Source organism: Oryzias latipes, chromosome 6 (genome assembly GCF_002234675.1).
Source record: "Oryzias latipes chromosome 6, ASM223467v1".
Lineage (NCBI taxonomy): Eukaryota > Metazoa > Chordata > Actinopteri > Beloniformes > Adrianichthyidae > Oryzias > Oryzias latipes.
The window spans coordinates 29,351,179-29,371,836 of NC_019864.2; the positions used below are offsets into that span (position 1 = coordinate 29,351,179).

The following is a 20,658-nucleotide window of genomic DNA, read 5'->3' on the forward strand; positions in this document are numbered from 1 at the left end:
ATAAAGTGCTTAGATTATCAAACCTTTGGGGGGGGGGGGGGGGGGGGGCACACACACAGTTCTGGATTTACATTCAGATCCTACAGAGGTTTTGTGCTCTGGAAGAGTTCAGAGGAGAGGCGGGACTGAAGCGTTGAAACCAGGAAGAGGAGCACGAAGATGAAGGCGCTCGCCGGAACACAGAGGCACATTTCCCCTTTTACAGTTTCTGCTGGCGGCCGCTCTGACACGTTTCATCATCTTCTGAGAACGGGGGCGAGCCGAGGATCAGCATGACGACGAGGGGACCGACGCGTACTAACGTCCACAAACTCCCATCCATAAATTACTTTAAATAATAAAATTAATTACAGCATAACAAACAACTTCACACTTGCCGTGCCTGATTGTGCTGCATTTTCATGTGAGGACAAAAGCTCTGCAGCTGGATGATGATGATGCTTGCTTCTTTGCTTGCTCTGTGCAGGACCGACTGCACGGCTGAAACTCCCAATGTTAAAAGCAAAAACAAGAAAAGATTAATTCTATGGATAAAACCACCAAATATTATTCTTTACATCAGAAAAGATTTCAAAATAAATGTACAAACATCTGCTTTGCAAAGATCCATGAATATTTGCACAATAGTGATGTTTTTAAACTTCTTTTTAGTCATACATTTGAATAAATGTGTGGTTGAATAGTTGTTGGTGTGTGTTTTTGACCATCTTGTACACCTATGGTGCTGTAGATTCATACAGATTAACTGCAGGAACTTCAGCAGATTAAAGATACGTGTGCTGATGGATCTGCAAAACAATGCATCCATTTTAGTAAACAGAAACGGTTGTGTTTACTTGGATTGGGATTCTGAAAACAGCTGAAAAGCTGGAATGACACTAAAAATAGTATTTAATTTTTACAAAAAACATTTAGCTTCACTTCCAAAACGCTCTGTTTTTATTGTAATGACGCATACTAAGATGCTCTAACTGCATCCCAGGTTTTGTCATCCAGCATTTGTTTCAGACTACGCATGAGGGAAAGGCGAGCAGAGATGAGACCATCGTTTTTTCTTAACCCTTGTGCTATCCTATGGGGTCCATATGACCCCACCCTTACATTGATGTTATCCCTAAGGTGGATAAAGGTGGAGAGGATTTCATGTAATCCATTGACACCAGTAAAGATCACAAATCATTGAAGAAAAAAGGTTTCTGTCTTGTGGGGTCATCTAGACCCCACTCCCAATGTTAAAGTGCCTAGGATTGCACAAGGGTTACATCATGGATGGAGGAGGAAATACTGTAAATACTTTATATCGTCCTTAGATGTTTTTACTGTTTCATACAAATGAAGCTTGTTTCTGTACATAATACACAAATGTTTACTTAAAAAACAAAAAAGAAAGACTGTCTTTTTGTGCAGAAGTGTGCAGGAATTGCCCTTTTCGTTGCGTCTCCCAGCCTCAGCATGTCACTGTAAAAACCCTGTGGGTGGTCCGTGGGCACGAACCGCACCACGGGGTTGGCGTATTTCTTTCATGACGCCTGTTGGAGGGAAGCTGATGCATTCTGGGAGTTCTCTGCTCTAGTGTTGATTGCTCCAGAGATGTCCGTTAGTAATCCAGCACAGAAAGGATCCCCAAAAGCAACCCAGATAAAGGAAGGGCAGAGTTTCCAGCACTGTTTGTTCCACTTTCATCTAAAAAAAAGGAAATTTAAGTGGAAATTGTGTGTTGTTGTTTTTTTCTTTTGTTCACACAACAACTAATCCGGTCCGTCTTGTTTGTTCCAACAGCATTCTGGGTGCAGAGGACACTCCCACTATGTGGCATCGGCTTCCTGCGCGTTGTCGTCCGACATGTTAGCGTTGGCGTCATTGCCGTGAGGCCGTTCTGGCGTTTCCCCGGTTACCGCCACTCGAATCACCTTCAGCCAGCGCTGCTTTGCTTCATCATTCTCTGCAGCAAAGTAGTGGACAGACTTGGACTGGGAAAGGTGGAAGCTGTGTGAGGGGTCCGTAGACCGGTTGCTTTCATCCACCGAGTATCCCACCAGCGGGATGGAACCCTGGGCCTTCACGTCCTGAGAGAAAAAGACAAGATTTTCACTGACAAATGCATCGACAGCAGCAGGTGGAGTCTGGCTTTTGCTTCTTTGCTCTACCTGCGGCGCTCCGTAGAGATAAAGCACCAGGCTGTCTTTCTCGGGGATGACGCACCAAACCTTCTGCCAGAGCTTGCCTTTGTCCGAGTGTTGCAAGAAGCCGCAGATGATGCTGCTCTCCGTGAATTTAGCTGCCTCGATCTGAAGGAGGAGGAGAACAAATCAGTGCAAGAAGAAAAGAAGTCTATGAAGTGAGGATTCCTGCCGTTTGTATTTTCTCCCTCCGTAACAGAGAGAAAGTCAAGAAATCCTCAAATATTCGGATGTTCTTCACTAACTGAAAGTGTAAGATGGCCCCAAACCTCCAAAATGCCTTTTCTTTCCTTCTTTCCGTCTTCGGTGACCCTTTCGCCCGTCAGAGTGCTGTAACAGTCTCTGCAAACTTTGTTCATCTTGTTTCCGTCGTATTCAAGCGGCGCCTTGTTGTCTGAGCATTTCCAACAAACCACCTGCCAGAATGAGAGCATCTTACTGCACCGTCAGTCATGACAATGTTCCCACTCAAATCCCAATAATGGAGTTTGAACTCCTAAGACGTTTTTTATTCAGTTTCTTAACGATGGATTTATACCACCGGATTTAAAAAAAAAAAGAAAACTGTTTTTAAAGGATTTTTTCTAACCTCAAAAACATCAAACAAACTAAAAACGTTGTCATAGATTAATATGTTCTTAGATCTTTTATTTTGAAAAGCGACTATTTGCAATGAATAAAGCAGATGTCAAAGCAGCTTGATGATAACTCTCCGAAAACTATCAAACTAATATTTATTTGTTGAATTCACCGTTAATGGAAAAAGAGATTTTAAATTTTGAATTTAAAATCTTTTTAAATTGAAAAACAAAGAAGTAAGAAAAATTATGAAGGATACAAATAAAACTACAGTACTGAGGTCATTGACTACTAGAGGTCACATTATACATGCAAAAAGCATATGATGGAAGCCACAGAAACCCACTGACGTGTTGATTTTGCACGTAAAACGGTGAAAAGCGCAGATAAATCCAAACAATTATTATAAAAGTTTGCTTTGACAAAATCTTTAATGATTCCACTGCAGTGATTTTGATGGAAAAAGCTTTAGGACCCTCTCCGATACTCTTCTGATCTATTTTCAAAGAGTTCCCAGTGGACTCTGAATTATGATTATGGCATGTTTAGCCAAAAAGAAAAAAGATCTGTGTTGTTTTCTAGGACATAGTTTCTGCAGAGCGGCAGGAGTTTATCAGAAGTTCCCCTGTGAGTTGTGGGCGGGACAGGTGGAGCATAGCAACCCGACTATCCCTTCCCGCTCCACCCATAACTGAAAGCTCTCCGTTTCCACGCTCTCCGGCTAGCCTACAGCCCCTCTCATTAGCGTTGCAACCAAAATGGTGAGCAATATCAGAGCTATCAAGAATGAGGGGCAAAGTATTTTCTACGTCACATATGCAATCTTTTTTCAAACTGCATCTTTTCGTCTGCTCCTGAGTGACAACGCTTTAAATCAAGAAATATTCAGAAATGCAAATTTGATCTTAATTTTCTTTATATATACATCTGAAAAATGCCTCAAGAACACGCTAACAAGCAGAGTTTTAAGAGGAGGAGGACTTACGTAGCCGCAGGCTCTGCAGTGGTGCCTCCGCCGCGTCAGCGCGTTAAAAGACTCCTTACACTTCATGCACATGGTCACTTCATTGTCCCGAATCCAACGAGGGGCCCGCTTCCCCAGCTCAGCTTTCTGCAGGCAAACACAGAGGGGACCGCCGTGAAACCTCCCGCTGACGGCGTGGACGTACGAACGGAGGAACAGAGGAACACCAACCGAAACTTCCTCCACCTCCTTCAGGGCGTTCTTAAAGGATTCATTCTTTTGCTGGAAGACCTCTATGGTCTCCTGGAAAGCCTGTGGAAACAGATCAAATGTTAGCAGGAGCTGCTTTTATTCTTGAGGAAACAAATAGCAAAGAGAATGTAAATAAAGAAAAAGGGAATTTTGGAAATTCAAATGAATTTACCTTAATCCAGCCGGCCTTATCCTGCTCTGAGCTGAAAAAGAAGGAGAATTCTTAGAAATTTAAAGTCCTACGTTTAAATTTGACAAAAATTCCCACACAGAGTACCTGGCCTGGAGCTCCAGGGTCCTCTCCTTTCCGGACACCTGGAAGGTGTGCGGGTAGTCCTCGTTGGAGGTTTCCCGGACCGTCATGCCTTCAATCCCAATCCGTGTCCTCACCGTATACTTGGGCCCCCCCAGGCTGAATTTTGGCACGCAATACAACAACATGTTGTTGAACTGAGGGTAGAAAAAAAAACAGGGGAAAATGAGTCCCGACATAATGAAAAACCATCATGCAGCCAAATGATGCAGGAGGGACGCGCTGTACATGCAGCTAATGAAAGCCCGAACGTGACCACATGGTGAGGCAATCCCATTCATGGAGCGTTCTTCACGACCCCCACGTGTGCGCATCACCTCAGCACCAAACGATTCACTCGTTTCCATTATGTGGAGCAGACTAAATCAGTACTCGGCATATTTCCCAGCAGGCTCTGCTTCCTCACCAAGAAAAGGTATCTCTCCATCGCCGAGGTGTTCCTGGCCGCCAGCTTCAGGATGTGTCCCTCCCGGATGAACTCGTTGGAGGGGTTGACGATGTCCTCCTCCTCGCCCAACATCTCGTAGATCTCCATCAGTTTCTTCAAGTTCTCCTGAACGATGGAGGAAGATTTACGGGAAACGTTACGTTACGTAAGTTCACGGGAAAACTTACAGGAGATGCTAACTTACAGATTTCCTTATTGCAGAGTTGGAGTGAGTCGCTGCTGTGGCAATTATTTCTAAAGATTCTGCATTAAAAAAAGAATCGGGTTAAAAACAAACAAATGATTGAAATGTGGACTTTTTCTTTTTGTATTTGACGTACTCTGTGCATCCCTCTCATCCGGGTGTTTGTCAGGCAGCTTCTTCAGGTAGTCTTTAAGCAGCATCTCATATCGAGGGATTCTCTGCACCGGCTCCAGCATGTGATGCTGCAGCGTCAGGCAGCCGCAGACCTCCTGACTCTGTTGGATTGGACCACAAAGCAGGAATGTGAACCTCTAAGAGCTCCTCACCACGTCTGAGTGTTGGAGAAAATGTTCAGACGTTCCTCTTTAGTTAATAAATCCGACCCCTGAGGAACGGCGTGTACCTGTATCTCCAGAATGATGGCTTTGAACTGGGGCGAGCGGTCGCTCCACTGTTTGAGCAGCTCCATGGCGTTGTCGAAGTTCTTCACATACTCTGCGTACATTTTGAGGAAGGGTGTGAACCTCTGCAGGATGTCTCCAATGCGAGGGGTGGATGCCCTGGAAGGAAAACAAAAAAAGAAGGGCGTTTTATGTGGACCGTTTGAGAACTGGGTTTTCAGCAGCTCGACTGAAGCTCACCATTCGTCCATCCGCTTCTCCAGGTCTGGAAGCAGAAACTGGCTGTGGAAGGCGTGGATGGACGAAATGTTGGAGAAGATATTCTTCACTACGTCCACAGGGAAGGTTCCTTTGTTGGCCTCCTCCATTAATTTGGAGCAAAACACCTACAGAAGACGACTCAGATTTGAATGTTTGCTGCAAGACGCAGAAATGTACTCATGGAGAGTCTGAAACCCAAAGTCAGACGGGGTTTCAGTGGTTTTCTCACCTGGTCCAGCAGGTGAAGTCGTGCCACATACGCCTTCTCTGTGTGCAGGAGCTCACTGGCGATTTTAAACAGCTTCTGCTCTTTTGTCTCCTAAAAACATGGAGGATTTGAACGTTTAAGAAGTTTAGTTTTTTTCACTTTTACCAAACTGCACGACAGCGAACCTAAAGAGTTTCAGTCGTTTGCGACTCTGATCCTTTTCTGCTTAACTGAGAGCAGAATAGAAATTCAGTTTCCTGAAAGAAGTGTTCTGGACCACAACTGTTCTTGGTAAAAAAGGACCACTTCCAACTTCCTGTTTTAGAGAAATTGAACTCCAGACCACCCGAGTTTCAAAGCTGAGGACCAACAAAACCTTCAAAGGTCGCTGCTCAAAATGCAGGGATGAACTGAGATGAAGAAGCTGCCTCCCCTGGACACGCAAGGAAAATTTGTTTTAAACTTATCAAACCTAGCACTACTTCTTTGCTTCTGTACTGTTTAAAGTAAAAACTCTAGATTTTATTCCTCCAGCTTTTGCACAGAGACTGAACAATGAAAGTTGCAGTGGAATCACAGAATTTAAAAAAGTAAAAAGTTGAACAAAGAAAGCAATATGTTAAAAGCTTTTCTCAACAACGTAAGAAAACCTTCACCGTTTTCATTCCCTGAAAGTGATTCATTCTCTGCTCTGTTCATCTGTCTGCTTTGACTGACACACGTCTCAGCCCGGCTGCCCAAACGAACGACGGCCCACTGAACTCTCGAAGCTAAAGTGGTTATTTATACGTTCACCGACCCACAAATGCCCAAGAAGCAAAAGTGAAACTTTCCATTCTGAGCTGCAACATGAAGCCTTCAGACACCAGACTGAAGCCAAAGAGCATTTAGCAAAAGCATCTCAGTGGCTGATCGGTCATTGTGGGTGCGAGTGGTAGCACCGGCACACACGACAACCTCAGTGGGGGCTTTTGATGACCAGCCCCCCCCATTCTTCAGTAAGTCCTCCTCCATCACTTTTACAGTTACGACGTCCTTTAAGAGGAAAAGGTTTGCAATAATCCTAAACCTTGCTGGACTTTAATGGACATGAAATTATGGACAATAACTGTAGAAAGTGTAGTTGGAGCTGCACAGTTTGTGTCAGTGGATGAAATGCTTTAATATCACATCCAGAATACAGAAAGAAAGTACTTTTATTTGTGCCAACCGTCCTTTGTAGACAATAAAAAGTAAACCATTACAGAGAAATTAGAGAAAAAATGTATTTTTTGAAAGCCCTTAACTCAATGTATCTGTTTAATAGGAAATGCATGTGTGATGCATTTATAAAAAGAAAATAACAGATTTAATTTGGGGTAAAAAAAATATCCCAGCAAACAACTTAATACTCATGGAATAGAACTTCACTGAAAAGGTTGCACTCATTCATCCAATTCATCGACAGTCGTCTCCTAAGGTTGAATTTTAAGGCATTTTCCCAGGTAGTCTCTAAGGAAGAATTCCTCATTTACTCCCTGGAAGTTCTGCCAGTCAAAGGAAAACTGGTTTTCATCATTTTTGGACGAAAACTTAAATCTATATTTTAAAGAAACGGTGTAAATTTGAAACATTTGAACATTGATCTAGTATTTCGACAGGGACAGCCCGTCCTGTCTGATAAATCGTTCAAACTTTTGCTTTGGAAAGAACACCAACCTTTCCTCTTAGTGTCTCACTGTGATCATACAGGAGAATTCATGCGTAACCACACGTTCCTCTGATTCCAGTGACCTGAGAGCAGCCAGACCCACACTTCCTCTAATTTGTTAGCAACATGCATTTACAATGTTCTGCTAAAGTCCCTTTGTACGTGTCTGATGATCGGATCTACACTTTTACAACATGCATGCTCGTCTTCCTCCAAAAACACCGTCACTTTTCCAGTCCACTCAATGTAACTCGATCTTCCAAACAACCTTTTTAAAGGAAATGTTTGAGTGACATAAAATGCAAAGTTTTTTTGCAAATACATTCTAATGATGTAAACATTTTATTTGTGATAGAGCACAAAAATAGCACAAAAAATGTGTCTCTCCTGGAGTTCTACAGGTAAAGGTGAGCTTCTATTCAGTAAAAGTCCAGAAACTGTTCCAGGCATCATTTGGCTGCTCTCATATTTCATTGAACCATCTGTTTAAAATTTATCAGCACTTTGATCAGCAGAGGCTAAATATATGAAGCTAAAAACAGACCAAGATGTGTCATAGAATAATCTTTGCTTCACATGAAACATGTTCTCTGGGCGGCTGGGATTAAAATGTAAGCAACGCTGCCATTCAACACGTAAATGAGAGTCAGAGTGTCTGATTAAAGGAAAAACTATGTTAGCTGGATCATAAAGCAGGGCTGAGGCGTGCTTTTACACTCCCCAAATGACTTGTGGGTAATGTAGGCGATTAATAATCTGAGAAATTTGCTTGGAAAACCATTTTTTGCTGCTTCTGTTGTGGTGCAAAATCAGAACAAGACTTTTTGTAAATTATGTTGGACTTATAAAACCTAAAGTCCCACTCTGATCATCCTTTGATCTGTTGTAAAAGCGTTCCCAGTGGTCTTCCAATGAGGATTTAGCCAAAATCTAAAAGACTGTGTCGTTTTCTAGGACAAAGTTTCTGCAGAGCGGCAGGAGAGACAGGAAAAGAAAGACTGGAAGCTTATGGCCGCCCTGCGTATGTTCTATGTCACAAACACGACCTTTTTCAAAATGTTTTTTGCGTCTGCTCCTGATTTCACAACTATTTGAATAAAGAAATAATCAGAAATGTGATTTTAGGCTCAATTTTCTTTACATTTGTCCTCCATCATCAGACAAATACACGTGTTTTTTTAAATCAATAGTGGTCTTACAATGTTTTGTCGAACAGTAGATTTTTTTTTCAGCTTTTTACTTCCTTATACTCTTCATTAGCCTGCACAGCTTTCAGCTCCTGCAGAAGTAGACCGTAAATGCTTAAAAAGTCATTTTTAAATTTGTTCAACCACATTGTTAGTCGAGTTACTGAATGCTAATTGAACAGGGAAATACAGCCACTCAAAGCCCAGACAAAACCACCCAGTTTGGATCACAATAGACAGGAAGCTGTTTTCACAGGTTAGTGGCATAAACCTCAGGCCGAGGCAACAAGCGTCCTCCCTGAGACGACAGAGACCATTCTCAGCCCTGAGGTATTTTTATCCTGCAGACAACAGCTGCCTCCGCTGGCTGTCATGGGGGAGGTCCCCAGAGCACGCTCTTACGCTCAAGTGTTCAACATCTGTCCAGACTTTGTTCTCACGTTTCCAACAGCTGCACATCAATCAGACACACAGACTGTTTGTCCCTTAAGCCTAAAAAATTACATGGATGGAATTAAAATGTTCTAAAACCTTAAAAAAAAAAAGAGAGACCAGGAGGAGAACCAATAGAGGCCGTACATGCAGGGTATGAAAATGTACATTCAGATAAATGATGCTGCAGGGCAGGAAAGAGAAAACAAACAAACACCTACATTATGGTTGGTGCTGGCTTCCTCTGTCCTCTGCTCCGTCTCGGCTTTATTCCCGGCGTTGTTCTCAGCGTTTCTCTCTGAAACAGTCCTTTCCACATGTGGAGGTGAAAGGTCATCGCTCCGTTCGGCGCACCCCATATCTCCATTTAAAAGCCCTGCAGTCGTTATCTCCAGGCTGCCGTGGTTCTCCTCTTCCTGCTCCATGCCCTGCTTGGTCTGCACTAGCACCCCGTTAGTCGCTGGTTTCTGGGCATCCTGCGCTGACGCCGGCGCAGGGGAGAATTTCTCCTGAATCCTGCTGGCCTCCGTCCTCTGGTGGGCACGGGGAGCCGGGCCGACGTGGGCAGCCTTGCCGACGGGTTTGACAGGGGAGCCGTCTCGCTTGTTGTCTGTGTGTCTGGAGGAAGAGAGGAAAAGCAAAGGAGGAAGTGTGTCAGACCGGCACAGGAGTAAAACCTTCCCCTACAGGAGGCTGCACAGTATCTGCTCGAGACAGCGTTCTGCCGGCGTTACAGAATACTTCAGTGCACGAGTGTGAGAGTTAAAAATAAAGTCGGGGAGGTGCACAAACATCTCCATGACCTGCTGCCTAACCCCAGTAACAAACAGGATAAGGTGAAGTCCCAGAGAGCGATATACTGCCCTACTTTCAACCACAGAGGTACTACTGTCATACTAAACTTTTTTTTTTCTCTGTCTGCTGAACTAAAAGGGTTCAATAATTAGAAGAACGTACGATCTGCAGCCCAAAAATGGAGCCAACATAGAGATAAAAGGCACTATTGCAAATACAGCTGCTCCACATCCTGTAGCCGCAGCCGCTGCAGCCGTTTCCCCAGCGAGTGACTCTCCGGATCTCCCGCCTCACAGCAAACAGCCTCTGTTGCTGACAGACGCCATCCCAATGCAGCTCTGCTGAAAAACCAATGCAATCTGAAGCTCTTAAACTATCACCATGTCTGGCAATTCCCCCCTATCTGTAATCTAAACTGTACTGATGCAAGAAGCGTGCTCTGCTGTAATACAGGGTTACAAGCGGTACAAAACAGGAAGCTCGCATGAATAGAGGAAGAACGGCAGCAGGCGCGAAGAACTCCGCAGATGAATCACTTCAGGGCTTATAGCTGCCTGACTTCTATCTATGTCCAACCAAATGTCGTCACCTCTGCACAGGACAGAACAATACCAGGATTTGCTGCAGACAGACATCATTTGATGTTAAAGTGAAGCAGAGTTTGTGAGTAAACGTCCCAAAACGGCTCAGGTGGCGTTCCAGACGTGGCGGTGAGGAGCAGTTTTACTTCCAGCGTGACCATCGGGGTGAGAGACTACCATGTGAACCAGATTAATACATTAGTGGGCTAATTGTGCTCACCTCTATCTCTTCCAGCACCACCAGAGGGGTAATCCCCACAAGCCCGACACCATCTGAATGAAACCGACGCGGCAGATCGCAGCGATTAACCTCGATCCACGCAAACAACTTGGACTCAAAGGCTGAAATCACTAACCCAGTTCTGAAATGTTCAGTCAGACGGGAGCTGGGAATGTGAAAAGTTTGAGGGAAAGGAAACACTTCTACTGCTGACAATAATCTGGTTTGAAAACATTGGCATTTTTGTGTCTATTGACATTTTTAGAGGCGACATCAAGTCAGATTTAAAGAGTTCGAATGGACAAAAACGATTGAATCTAGAGAAAAAAAGGTTCACCCTACCTCCCTCTCCTGGGCTTCATCTCACTACAGAAAGTGACCCGTGTGTCACCTCGCCTGAAGAAATCTCCTGTCAGCCCCCCCCCCCCCCCTCCCCCTCCACTAAAGCTTGGCTTGTCAGGCACAGACTAATCCCCACCCCCCCAGCTCTCATCTGTAGAAAAATCAACCAGTCAGAGCTGAGGATCCAAACTCTTCCGCTTCGGAGCACGAAACGTCAGAAACGTTTGCCGGTTCTTTCCTTCACCAAAGGAAGGTCACTTTGTTGCAAAAGCCTTGGAGTGACGTAGAGGAGGCCGGTTGAGCAAAACCGGTAAATTATGACAGAGGCTGTTGGTCCAGATTGTTGGATAAATCTAACCAGAGGAGCAGGCTGCAGTTTAATTGTGCAAAATCCCCAGCAGAAGCACAGAGTTCCTCCAGCTTTGCCACAAAACTGTGAGGCGCTACCTGTTCTCCTCGAAGCGGCTGATCAGATCCGACACCTTGGACTGTTTGTCCCGGATTCTCTCTCGGGTAGTGGCCGCGGGTTTGATTCCGCTCTCCTCCATTCTGGGCTTGAACGGTTGAGGGTGGACGTTGCGCAGCGGAGAAAAGGTTGGCGCCGTCACGGGGCTCAGGAGGTGTGCCGGCTTTGGAGGCACTGCAGGGAAGACAGTGAAAACATTTACCCCACAGTATCACTTCTGGTGCTCAAGGGGGCAGTACAACACATCCCAAGTGACACTTTAGGGCTTAAACGTCCATGGTTTCACAAACAAGTTGCCCAACTCTGCACATGTAACTGAACTGTTTGCAGTTGAATCCTGTGTGGACTTAAGGCAGTAGAAAGAATGGAGGTATGCGGCCTTATCTCGGTGCAATGATTAACTCATCTCACATAAAAGATGTTCATTGATCTCCAGGCTCACCGATCTGCTTAGCTTTTAGATTGAAACGGTAAGCACACTCAAGACCCCCTAATAATACGTCTGTGCATGTCTGAACTTTAACACGTGAACCAGAAGGGGTCATGTGACCTCGCTCTGCAGCATCCGCACAAGCGTCGTCCCTACCTTGAGGTTTAGACGGCAGCCGAGGCCTGCTGCTCGGAGCTCTTCCATTGACCTTCGCCTTGCTCCTGTTAGCGGACGCCTCAGTGGCCCTGTTAAGGCACGCCTGCACAATGGGCACGCTGCTCTGCTTGCACAGCGGGCTGCTGCTGCCGAGAGCTGAAAGGCAAACGGACATTAGGTCAGAGCGGAACAGACGATGGGACACCTGGGAGGAACTCTTTCATCACTTTTTTTTGCCACAAATTATTTAAACAAGTTAATAAAAAAAAATTACAAATGACATATTTTTTACTTATATACGACAAAAAAAGCTTTAATTCTGCAGACATGCAACAGTATTTCTTTTTGAATCCCCCAAATTTACAGCAGTTTTGTTTGCATGTCAGCTTTACCGCTTGTCCTGAAGATTTCCTTCTTAGTTTCTGTAGATTTATCTTCCTTAAACCTTCTGCAGCTAAATGTTGGCTCAGAGGCTTCTTCAGCAGCCGCGGTAAGCTTCGGCACACACACTTCTCTACAGGACGGATGAGAAACTGAACAAAATTCAGTTTGATTCTCGTCCCCAAAAGGTTTACGTCCAGCCAAAGAAAGCCAGGGTTTCCCGCCGAACTTCGAATGCTTCAGCTCGGACGACATCAGCACCAGTGAGACCAACAGCTGGCCACGGACGGCCCAACACAAGCGTGTGGACAGAGCGGGACGACCGCTTTAATGGAGGAACGGACAAAGACAGCGAGTGTTTGTGATGACAGCAAACGTCCTCTTTCTGAACTCACCGTGCACGAGTGTGACAAATATGCAACTCTGAGCACTTATGGTCATTATTTTAGGAGCCTTTTTTTTAAACCAGCCATTTTCCAGCCATTAATGGCCCTAATTTACCAAAAAGCTCTGCTGCTGGATGCAAAAATCAATGCACTACATGCAGTAATGCAGTCTAGGACCAGGAGCTGCAGAGGGGAGCAGCTCCTGGTCCTTGGTGTAACTACTTTTAAGCATTTCAGCACAAAAATGCAGAAAGAAACATTTGAAATCATTAGGAAGGGATCTTTGCTTCTTGATGAAATCATTGTCTAAAAATATTTGTAAACTTTGAGTTCCTAGGGTTTTCTAAGGTTTTATAAATCTTTATTTATTGTATTTGTATGTGTATTGTGGTCCTCCAGCTGCAGCATCTTTAAAAAAAAAAGTGTTAGTTGGTGAAAAAAGGCTGCTCTGTGCCCCGTATTTATTTTTCCTCAACTGATCTTTATCTTACCAATACTGGAGGAAAATGAGAAATAAACAACCACAGAAATCATATGGTCACGGTCTCTATTTTTACAGTCTGACCATAATTAAAGACAGCAGATCAAGGAGCTGTCTGCCTGGAAACAGTCCCACGCCGCGTTTGGTTCCAAACACGGCTCCAAAATAACCAATTAATTACGAGGGCTGCCTGAGAAATTGCTCTTGATTAGGCGGTTGGCTTCCCCTCTGAGCCACACGAAGGCGTCGCAGGAAAACAACCAGCAACAGGTCGTGAGAATAATGCGAGCCAGGACCTACATAACAATCGGTTTGTGCGATCATGTCTGGGACATGGAGGCAGCGCCATCATAACAGTCCTGAGGCAGCATCTGCATCTGTTTTTATTTCACATATATAGTCAAAATAAATGATTATTTATAATAATAGAAAGAGTTTTGTTTGTCAAACATTCCATTCTGAAACTTTTAAAGATGAACTGTCGCAGTTTTTATGCTTGATTTGCTGCTTTAAAATATACTTATTAGAAAGAGTTCAAATGTTCGAAATCTTTTCAGTTTTCTGTGTTTCTTTGCAAAAGCTGGTGTTGACTTTGTGTTTTCCCAGAGGACCTCATGTCAGGAAGACAGAAGCACATTTATCTTCCACTTTCACCACATTTCCTTACATTTTTTAAGATGCTCAAAGCGTGTGTTTTTGACATTAAAGTCCCACTCTGATCATCTTCTGATCCATTGTCAAAGCGTTTTCAGGGCTCTTTTAATTAAGGTGTTGCTGTTTTTAGACAAAATTTTAAAAATAAAAACACTTATGTCTAGAACATAGTTTCTGCAGAGCAGCAGGAGCTCTTCAGAAATTCACCTCTGAGTTGTGGATAGACTGTTGGTGTGTAGCACCACCAGTCTTTCTGTTTCCACTCTCTCCCGCCGGCGTACAGCCCCTCACATCCCCCCAAACTAAGATTAGAGGTGCAATAAAAACGGTGAGCAATAATGAACCAGTTTAGATCCAGATTCAGGCTCAGACAAGGAAAACAAAGACGTTCATGGATCTGACAGTGGAAGCATCAGAATGGAGCGGTGCAGGGAGCCCGGTGTATTTTCTGCGCCACAAATATTTTTAAATATTTTTCAAACTGCATTTTTATAAATACTCAGAAATGCAATATTCTAATCTTAATTTTATTTATCCTTGTCCTCCATCATCTGAAAAATGCTACAGGAACAAAACACCAGTTTTCATTGGAGTGGGTCTTTGAAGAGAGTCACATATGCAGATTCATAGTCCTTTTGGTCTGGGAATCTTTCGTTCTTTCAAAAACACTGCCTGATTTAGGAATAAAGCTGAATAGCAAATTCCAGCTTCACACCGTCATTTTTCTACTAAAGAAGCACTAAAGAACCTTTGTTTGACTGCATCCACCGCTGTCAAGTATTTCTGAGAATGGACCTTTGCTTCTGTGAGTTGAGCTACAAGGTTTTCAGCAGTGTTTTTGAGTAAATATGTTTCCAGTGTCCACAAAAGGTGAAATGGTTTCATCTGAAGATTTGAACAAGTCCCTTACGGTGTGAATTTCCTGCCGATAAGGGATTCTGCGCCCTGAGGAGATGACGGGTTGAATCTCTAAAGCCAAACTAGGAGGAGCTGCATTTCCAGAAGAAAAATGCTAACTGAAAATGAAACTTAAAGGGTAATAAATGGCAAATAAAAAAATGAAATAAAGAAATTATCAAAGTTGACCATAACTAAAGTGAAAACAGCACAACAACAACAAAGATATTTTTGTGAAAAATGCTAGAGCCGGGACTTGAACAAGCGAGCTTCTGCACCAAAGATTCCCTTATGTGTTTCAATGGAGGCAAAAATCCTGGAAATCCTGGAATATCTTGAAAAGTTCAAGGATTTGAAGGATCAAAAGTTATAACTGGAAAAAGCTGAAAGAGCTGAGCATTTGAATAAACTGGTTAAAATTATAATAATGGTTATAATGGTTAAAACAGCTGAAAAATTGTAGGAGCTAAGTGCCAAAAAATAGTAGAAGATACTATAATACAGAAATTAAATAAAAACATAAATAAAGACTAACGGGTAAACAATGCTATAAAGCATTCAACCAATTAAGACAGTTTTGGTTTTGACCTCATTCAATTTGGGGTCAAGGAGGGTTCAGCATCGCTAACTTCATGTTCCTAAGAGGAGCAAACAAAAAGTTGTTCCAGTCAACAAATAATAAATCCCGGTGTAAGGCTACAAGTATCATAAAAGAGAGAAACAGTCTCTTTAAGATCAAGATAAGGCTGAAATTCTAACACATGGATGTGGAGTACGTAGTGCCTTAGACGTGACCTCAGAATTAAAAGCTGCTGCATCTGGAAACACACTTATATTCAGGAAGACATGCTGCGCCGCTGTGTACAGTAAATTACAGGCAGCTAGCCTCTTCCCTGCAGAAACACTTAGGAGCGATAAGGAGGTAGTCCTGCAGATGAAAACAGCAGAGCGGCTTCTTAAGGAGTGACCATTCACGTCCCCAGACGCTCCCACGCCTCAACCATGTGCGCATAATCCCTCCGACAGATAAATCGAGACATGGTTTTGCTCTTTTTCCAAACCAAAACGTGAAAGTTCTCCCCATTCATGTCAGTAAGAGGTTAAAGCTATAGCAGGGACATAAATGCATTTAAATCTCCCCTAAAGCTGCAAACCCTTAGTGCGGCGCGCATCGAGCTTGAAAGGATTTACTTCCATAAATTCAAACATTTACCTCCAATCTTGGGACAGTGCATCTGAGCAGCTCAGAGATGGAAAGTATTTTGCGTCAGTTAGATGTCATTTTTATCAAAAGCAGAACTGCATATTTCCGTTTGAGTGCAGTAATAAAAAACAAAAACAAAAAAAGGTACATAACTCTGTTTGTGTGACTTTAAGTTTCTGCGTGGTCAGTGGAGTTTTTCTCTCATAAAACTCCAGATTCTGTCGCACAACAATCGCCTGCAGGCTTTTGAAGGCTAAAGGAATGCATCAATTAAGTAAAAAACAGGCATGTCTGAAAATAGAAACTCATCCAAACTAAAGTCAAAAATAGCCTGTTTGTGCTTCATGCACAGCAAGATCTGCATATTTGTGGTTCATACATTAGGAGGGTTCCTAAAACTTTAAGAAAATGTTTTTCAGTAATAGGTTTCAGGAATTAAAGTACATTTCTGAGGATTTTTGGATAACCAGAGATGCAGACAGACGTACTTCTGATTGTTACTGGGATGAGTTTATTTTTAAAGTTCTTTATCTTTTCCGGCCTTATAAGGGAACCTTTTTTTTTAAATTCCAGATGTTTGAGGTTTCCTTTAAGGAAGTAGGCTTTTCTTTTTTTTTTCTTTTATGACCTGAAATCTTCAATTTTTCCAAGTGATATCAGAAACAGCAGATCGCAAACAGGTTAAATAAAAGCTTCTCATCTTCCAGAAAAATGACCTTAAGAAAAGCCTTAGAAATCCTAGTCAACCCATGACTACAGGATTTTATTTAATCCCAGTTTAGAAATAATAAAAATCCAGAAAAGCATCAAAAAGATGCAAAAGTTCTTGAATTTGGGGTAAAATGTTGGAGAGAATTTTCAGATAAATTGATTATGTAACCAAACAAGCTCACCAAACCTGTCCTTTGGCTCACCTACACTGCTGCCCCGCCTTCAAGGACTTTCTGGTTAAAGTGTGACGTTATGTGATCAAGCCAGGTGAGAAATAAAAGACACACCTGTCTGTCTGTGCGTTTCCACCCAGCCAGCAGGTCAGACATACCTGCCAAATCTACAGTTACACCTCCCATAGCAAGCAACCTTTTCCTTAAAAAAAAGTGTCCTATACCAGAATCATGCAGCAGCATCGCCTTCACAGAGAAGCGAGCAGCGAGGTGAGCAGCCGACAGGAAATTTGTTCAAACTTTTACAGAAGATCAACACCGACATGTTTTAGCAAAAAGAAAAAAAGAAGAAATGAACTAAATCTATGTGTGACAAGTAACAAGTCCAAAAAAGCCCCCAAAAAACAAATCTAGGAATCAAAAGATCAATAACACTCACCGTGTTGGAAAGAAAAGCTGCATTCAATGATGCTTCTGAAAGGCTTGGGAACTAACTCAGCTCTGCATGTAGATTCACCAAACAGCCAGACTCCTCCCTCCTTCCTCCCCTTTCATTCACTCCCCCCTCATTGAAGCCTCTTTAGAGCGCAGACACAACCACAGATGCATCTTATTCTGACGGGACCTGCTGATTTTTTTTTCACGTTTCAATACCCAGCAAAGTAATCAAGTACATCGTCGGGGATTCGGGTCTTTGTAAATGTACCCGTTTAGAGGAGGTGCTCGCCTGTTCAAACGGCAAAAGAGAACCCTGAAAAGGTTTTGATGATGGTCATATGGTTGACATGACAACTTGAGTTCACGCAAACCATCACTCAATTGTTGTTAGGTTGACAAACACAACAGGAAGAGCTGTCAGCGTCACATCTGAGAAAGATCTAAAAGCTATTTTCATCACCACCTCAGGCACAGGTCTTCTGCAAACATGAACAGAGACAAAAAAATACATAAAAAAATGGCGGACTACAACATCATTAGACCACAAATGCATCGAGAAGCTACACCAGAGCAGATGCAGAGAGAGTTCAGCGCTGAGAAGAAACGCTCCGTTTGCAGAAGTCATCAGAGGGAACTGCAACCCCCGCTTCTCTATTTTCTGTGCTGCTGTGCTGCAGCGTGTGACAGCTTTGTTTCACAGCGCTCGTCCTATTGAGGAGCTGCTCGTAAATTCACCGACGTGCACACCAACCTTACACTTACACCTCCTGACACAACTCTTCTGTCAGCCACACGGTGCATTGATCACTCATCAGGCATCAAACGTGCTCAGTCAAGCAGCAGGTCCAGGAATGCAGAACATGGTCTCGGTGAAAACCAGTAAGACCAGAGCAAATTCCTGCACCAAAGTGTCCTCTTCAGTGCTCCAGATCACACATCTGATCCTTACGTTTAACCTAAAGCACCCCCATAGTGGGATTATGTCATCTGCGTTTACATTTCGTTAGGCAGAAAGCGATGAAAGGTGAATAGATCCCAAACGGCTTCCTCAGAAAATTCTCAGATCGTTGCAGCTCTGTTTTGTTTTCACTCTCACCTAAGAATGCAATACTTACTTTAAAGGGAGACTTTGAGGTTTATCTGTAATCTTTCAGGTTGAAATCAGTTTAAAGTAAACGTCTCAAAGTTTGGTGCTCTGATTCAATAGTTGACAAAAGATAAAAAAACTCCTCAAAGGTTATTTCTAAGATGATAAAAAAGATACAGCATTGTGCAAAAGATCGTAAAAAAAAGGCTGTAAACAAAAAGGTTTCTGAAATAAACGTCTTGATCATTAGATTTTTATCAATCAGGAAATTGCAATAAATAAACAAAAGAGAAATCTGAATTAAAATAATTTGGGATTTCCTAGCTTTGTTCTCAAACAGCATCAGTTCTTCTCGGTACGCCTGCACAGTAATTGAAAGATCTTGGCTCAAAACAACAGATCTTCTGTGGATGAAGGTTTTGTCACATCCTTCTGCATCTTCACTCCACGATTCTCAGATCAAGCCCCTCCCAGTCTCGGTCTTCTTCACGCTGAAGATACCTTCCGGTTGGATGTTTGGGGTCGTTGTGCTGCCGCAGAAGATCCTGCGCCTCCCTCGTGGTGTTGCATGATGGGTAAGTATCTTTCAGCACTGAGAAGAACCAATTCTGCATTTACAGGGATCGGGTTGACCCTTCTGATCAGACGTCTCCTGACAGTGGATGAATGAGTCCTGCTGGTTTCTGCCAGATCGGCGCAGACGCCACTGCTGGTCATCTTCTGATTCCGAAGGGTGATGAGCTCGATGCGTCTTTGATCTGCTGCCGACCACGGCGCCTACGATCCTCTGCGTTTCTGAAGACATCTTGAAGCTTGTAACCTTAGTCTGGGAGATACTAGCGTGTTTCGTTGCTTTGCCCATCGTTTCCATGACATAAAGCGGTCTTTCACTGCCTCATTTTTGGTTCTTCCTTACAAAGTTGGAAGTCTCCAACACACCGGTTCTGTTCAAGTTCATGGCCAGAATTTAACCCCCTTGAGTTTTAGCACCGATTCTTTATGACTAGTTGATGATACACCTGACTACAGTCCCACAATTCTACAAAATTCTTGAATTTATGCAGACGAGCCTCTAAGAATTGATGCTGGTATGAAGGGAAAAGGTAGAAACACAGACTTTTGTTGTTTGGTTTGTTGGTCCACATTGTATTTTGTGATAAAAAATTCTATTTTTTAATACTTTTGAAAGCTTTCTTTGTTCACTGTCATTTTTTAAACTTGCTTAGAGATTTTACACCATTCTGTAAATGTTTAAGTTATTTTAGAAGGTGATGCAAACTCAATATATTTTGGTTTTCTATCGCCTCCCTCCCTGATCATTCAGTGCATTACTGTCCGGTTTAACACAAAAAAAATCACTGTGAGGGATTTTTTTTCTGCTTCACACACACGATAATTCACTTTTATTCACTTTAAATTTAAACACAGACCAAATAAGACCTCTGAGAGGAGGGACATGTTAGGACAATATCTAAAAGAGAAGGACCCAGGAGAAAGAGAACCACAGAGCCAACATCAAATAGTTACATTTGCGAGAAAAGAAAGATACTAGACTAGGAAAAGGGGAAGAATGAGGAAAAGAGGAATAAAATAAATGGACCATAAAAACAGGAAAGAGAAGAAATTGATAAAGATGATTACAGAGTGCCATCGAATATTGGAGAAGGTTGAAGATAAAGTGAGCAAAAGAAAAAAAAAAGGAACCAAAGAGGTGATAGATTAAATTTAGAACCTATTCAGACACTGAAGTGACCTTTACTTCACACATATGAGCTGATGTTTTCAATTTTTTTTAAATTAAACATTTTTCAATTGAATTATACAGTAGCTCCCTCACTAAGAACCAGATGAGTGAATCTAAACAAGCCTCCAGATTCTGCTTCATGAGGAGAACCTACTAGAACATGAAAATGAGACAAAGGGCTTAGAACGGTATAAAAACATGAACAGAGAAGAGTCGATGCTTACCTAAAGACTGCTCGATTTTGACGGCCACACAGGTCTCGTCCTCTGCACTTCTGGTCTGGAAACAGGGAGTTTTGCCTCTTCTCGCTGCGAAAAACAAAAGAGGCAGTTATGCGTCATGCAGCATGAAAAACTGTTGGATTAGAAGTCGTGCGAGTACCTAAAGTCAATTCAGAAAACCCAAAATTGTGT

At 42.9% G+C, this 20,658-nt stretch overlaps 1 protein-coding gene across 6 annotated transcripts in view; it reads right to left on the reverse strand.

Annotated features, from left to right (window-relative positions):
• Positions 1 to 1,282: 1,282 nt before the first annotated feature.
• fgd4 (FYVE, RhoGEF and PH domain containing 4) overlaps positions 1,283 to 20,658 on the reverse strand; it is a 48,146-nt gene continuing 28,770 nt past the window's right edge. For 4 of the 6 annotated variants that reach the window (XM_011476504.3, XM_011476505.3, XM_011476507.2 and 1 more), the window contains exons 2-18: positions 20,470 to 20,553; positions 12,090 to 12,245; positions 11,485 to 11,677; positions 9,321 to 9,717; positions 5,812 to 5,901; positions 5,562 to 5,707; positions 5,324 to 5,480; positions 5,057 to 5,195; positions 4,921 to 4,979; positions 4,695 to 4,841; positions 4,253 to 4,425; positions 4,148 to 4,178; positions 3,955 to 4,035; positions 3,745 to 3,870; positions 2,450 to 2,596; positions 2,148 to 2,288; positions 1,283 to 2,066 (exon numbers count right to left, since the gene is read on the reverse strand). In XM_011476504.3, coding sequence (XP_011474806.1) covers positions 1,806 to 2,066; positions 2,148 to 2,288; positions 2,450 to 2,596; positions 3,745 to 3,870; positions 3,955 to 4,035; positions 4,148 to 4,178; positions 4,253 to 4,425; positions 4,695 to 4,841; positions 4,921 to 4,979; positions 5,057 to 5,195; positions 5,324 to 5,480; positions 5,562 to 5,707; positions 5,812 to 5,901; positions 9,321 to 9,717; positions 11,485 to 11,677; positions 12,090 to 12,245; positions 20,470 to 20,553 — 2,528 coding nt within the window. In that variant the 3' untranslated portion in view covers positions 1,283 to 1,805. Of the gene's footprint in view, positions 2,067 to 2,147; positions 2,289 to 2,449; positions 2,597 to 3,744; positions 3,871 to 3,954; positions 4,036 to 4,147; positions 4,179 to 4,252; positions 4,426 to 4,694; positions 4,842 to 4,920; positions 4,980 to 5,056; positions 5,196 to 5,323; positions 5,481 to 5,561; positions 5,708 to 5,811; positions 5,902 to 9,320; positions 9,718 to 10,056; positions 10,320 to 11,484; positions 11,678 to 12,089; positions 12,246 to 17,415; positions 17,485 to 20,469; positions 20,554 to 20,658 lie in introns of those variants that run through there. The other 2 variants (XM_011476508.3, XM_011476506.3) reach the window with 2 other exon arrangements.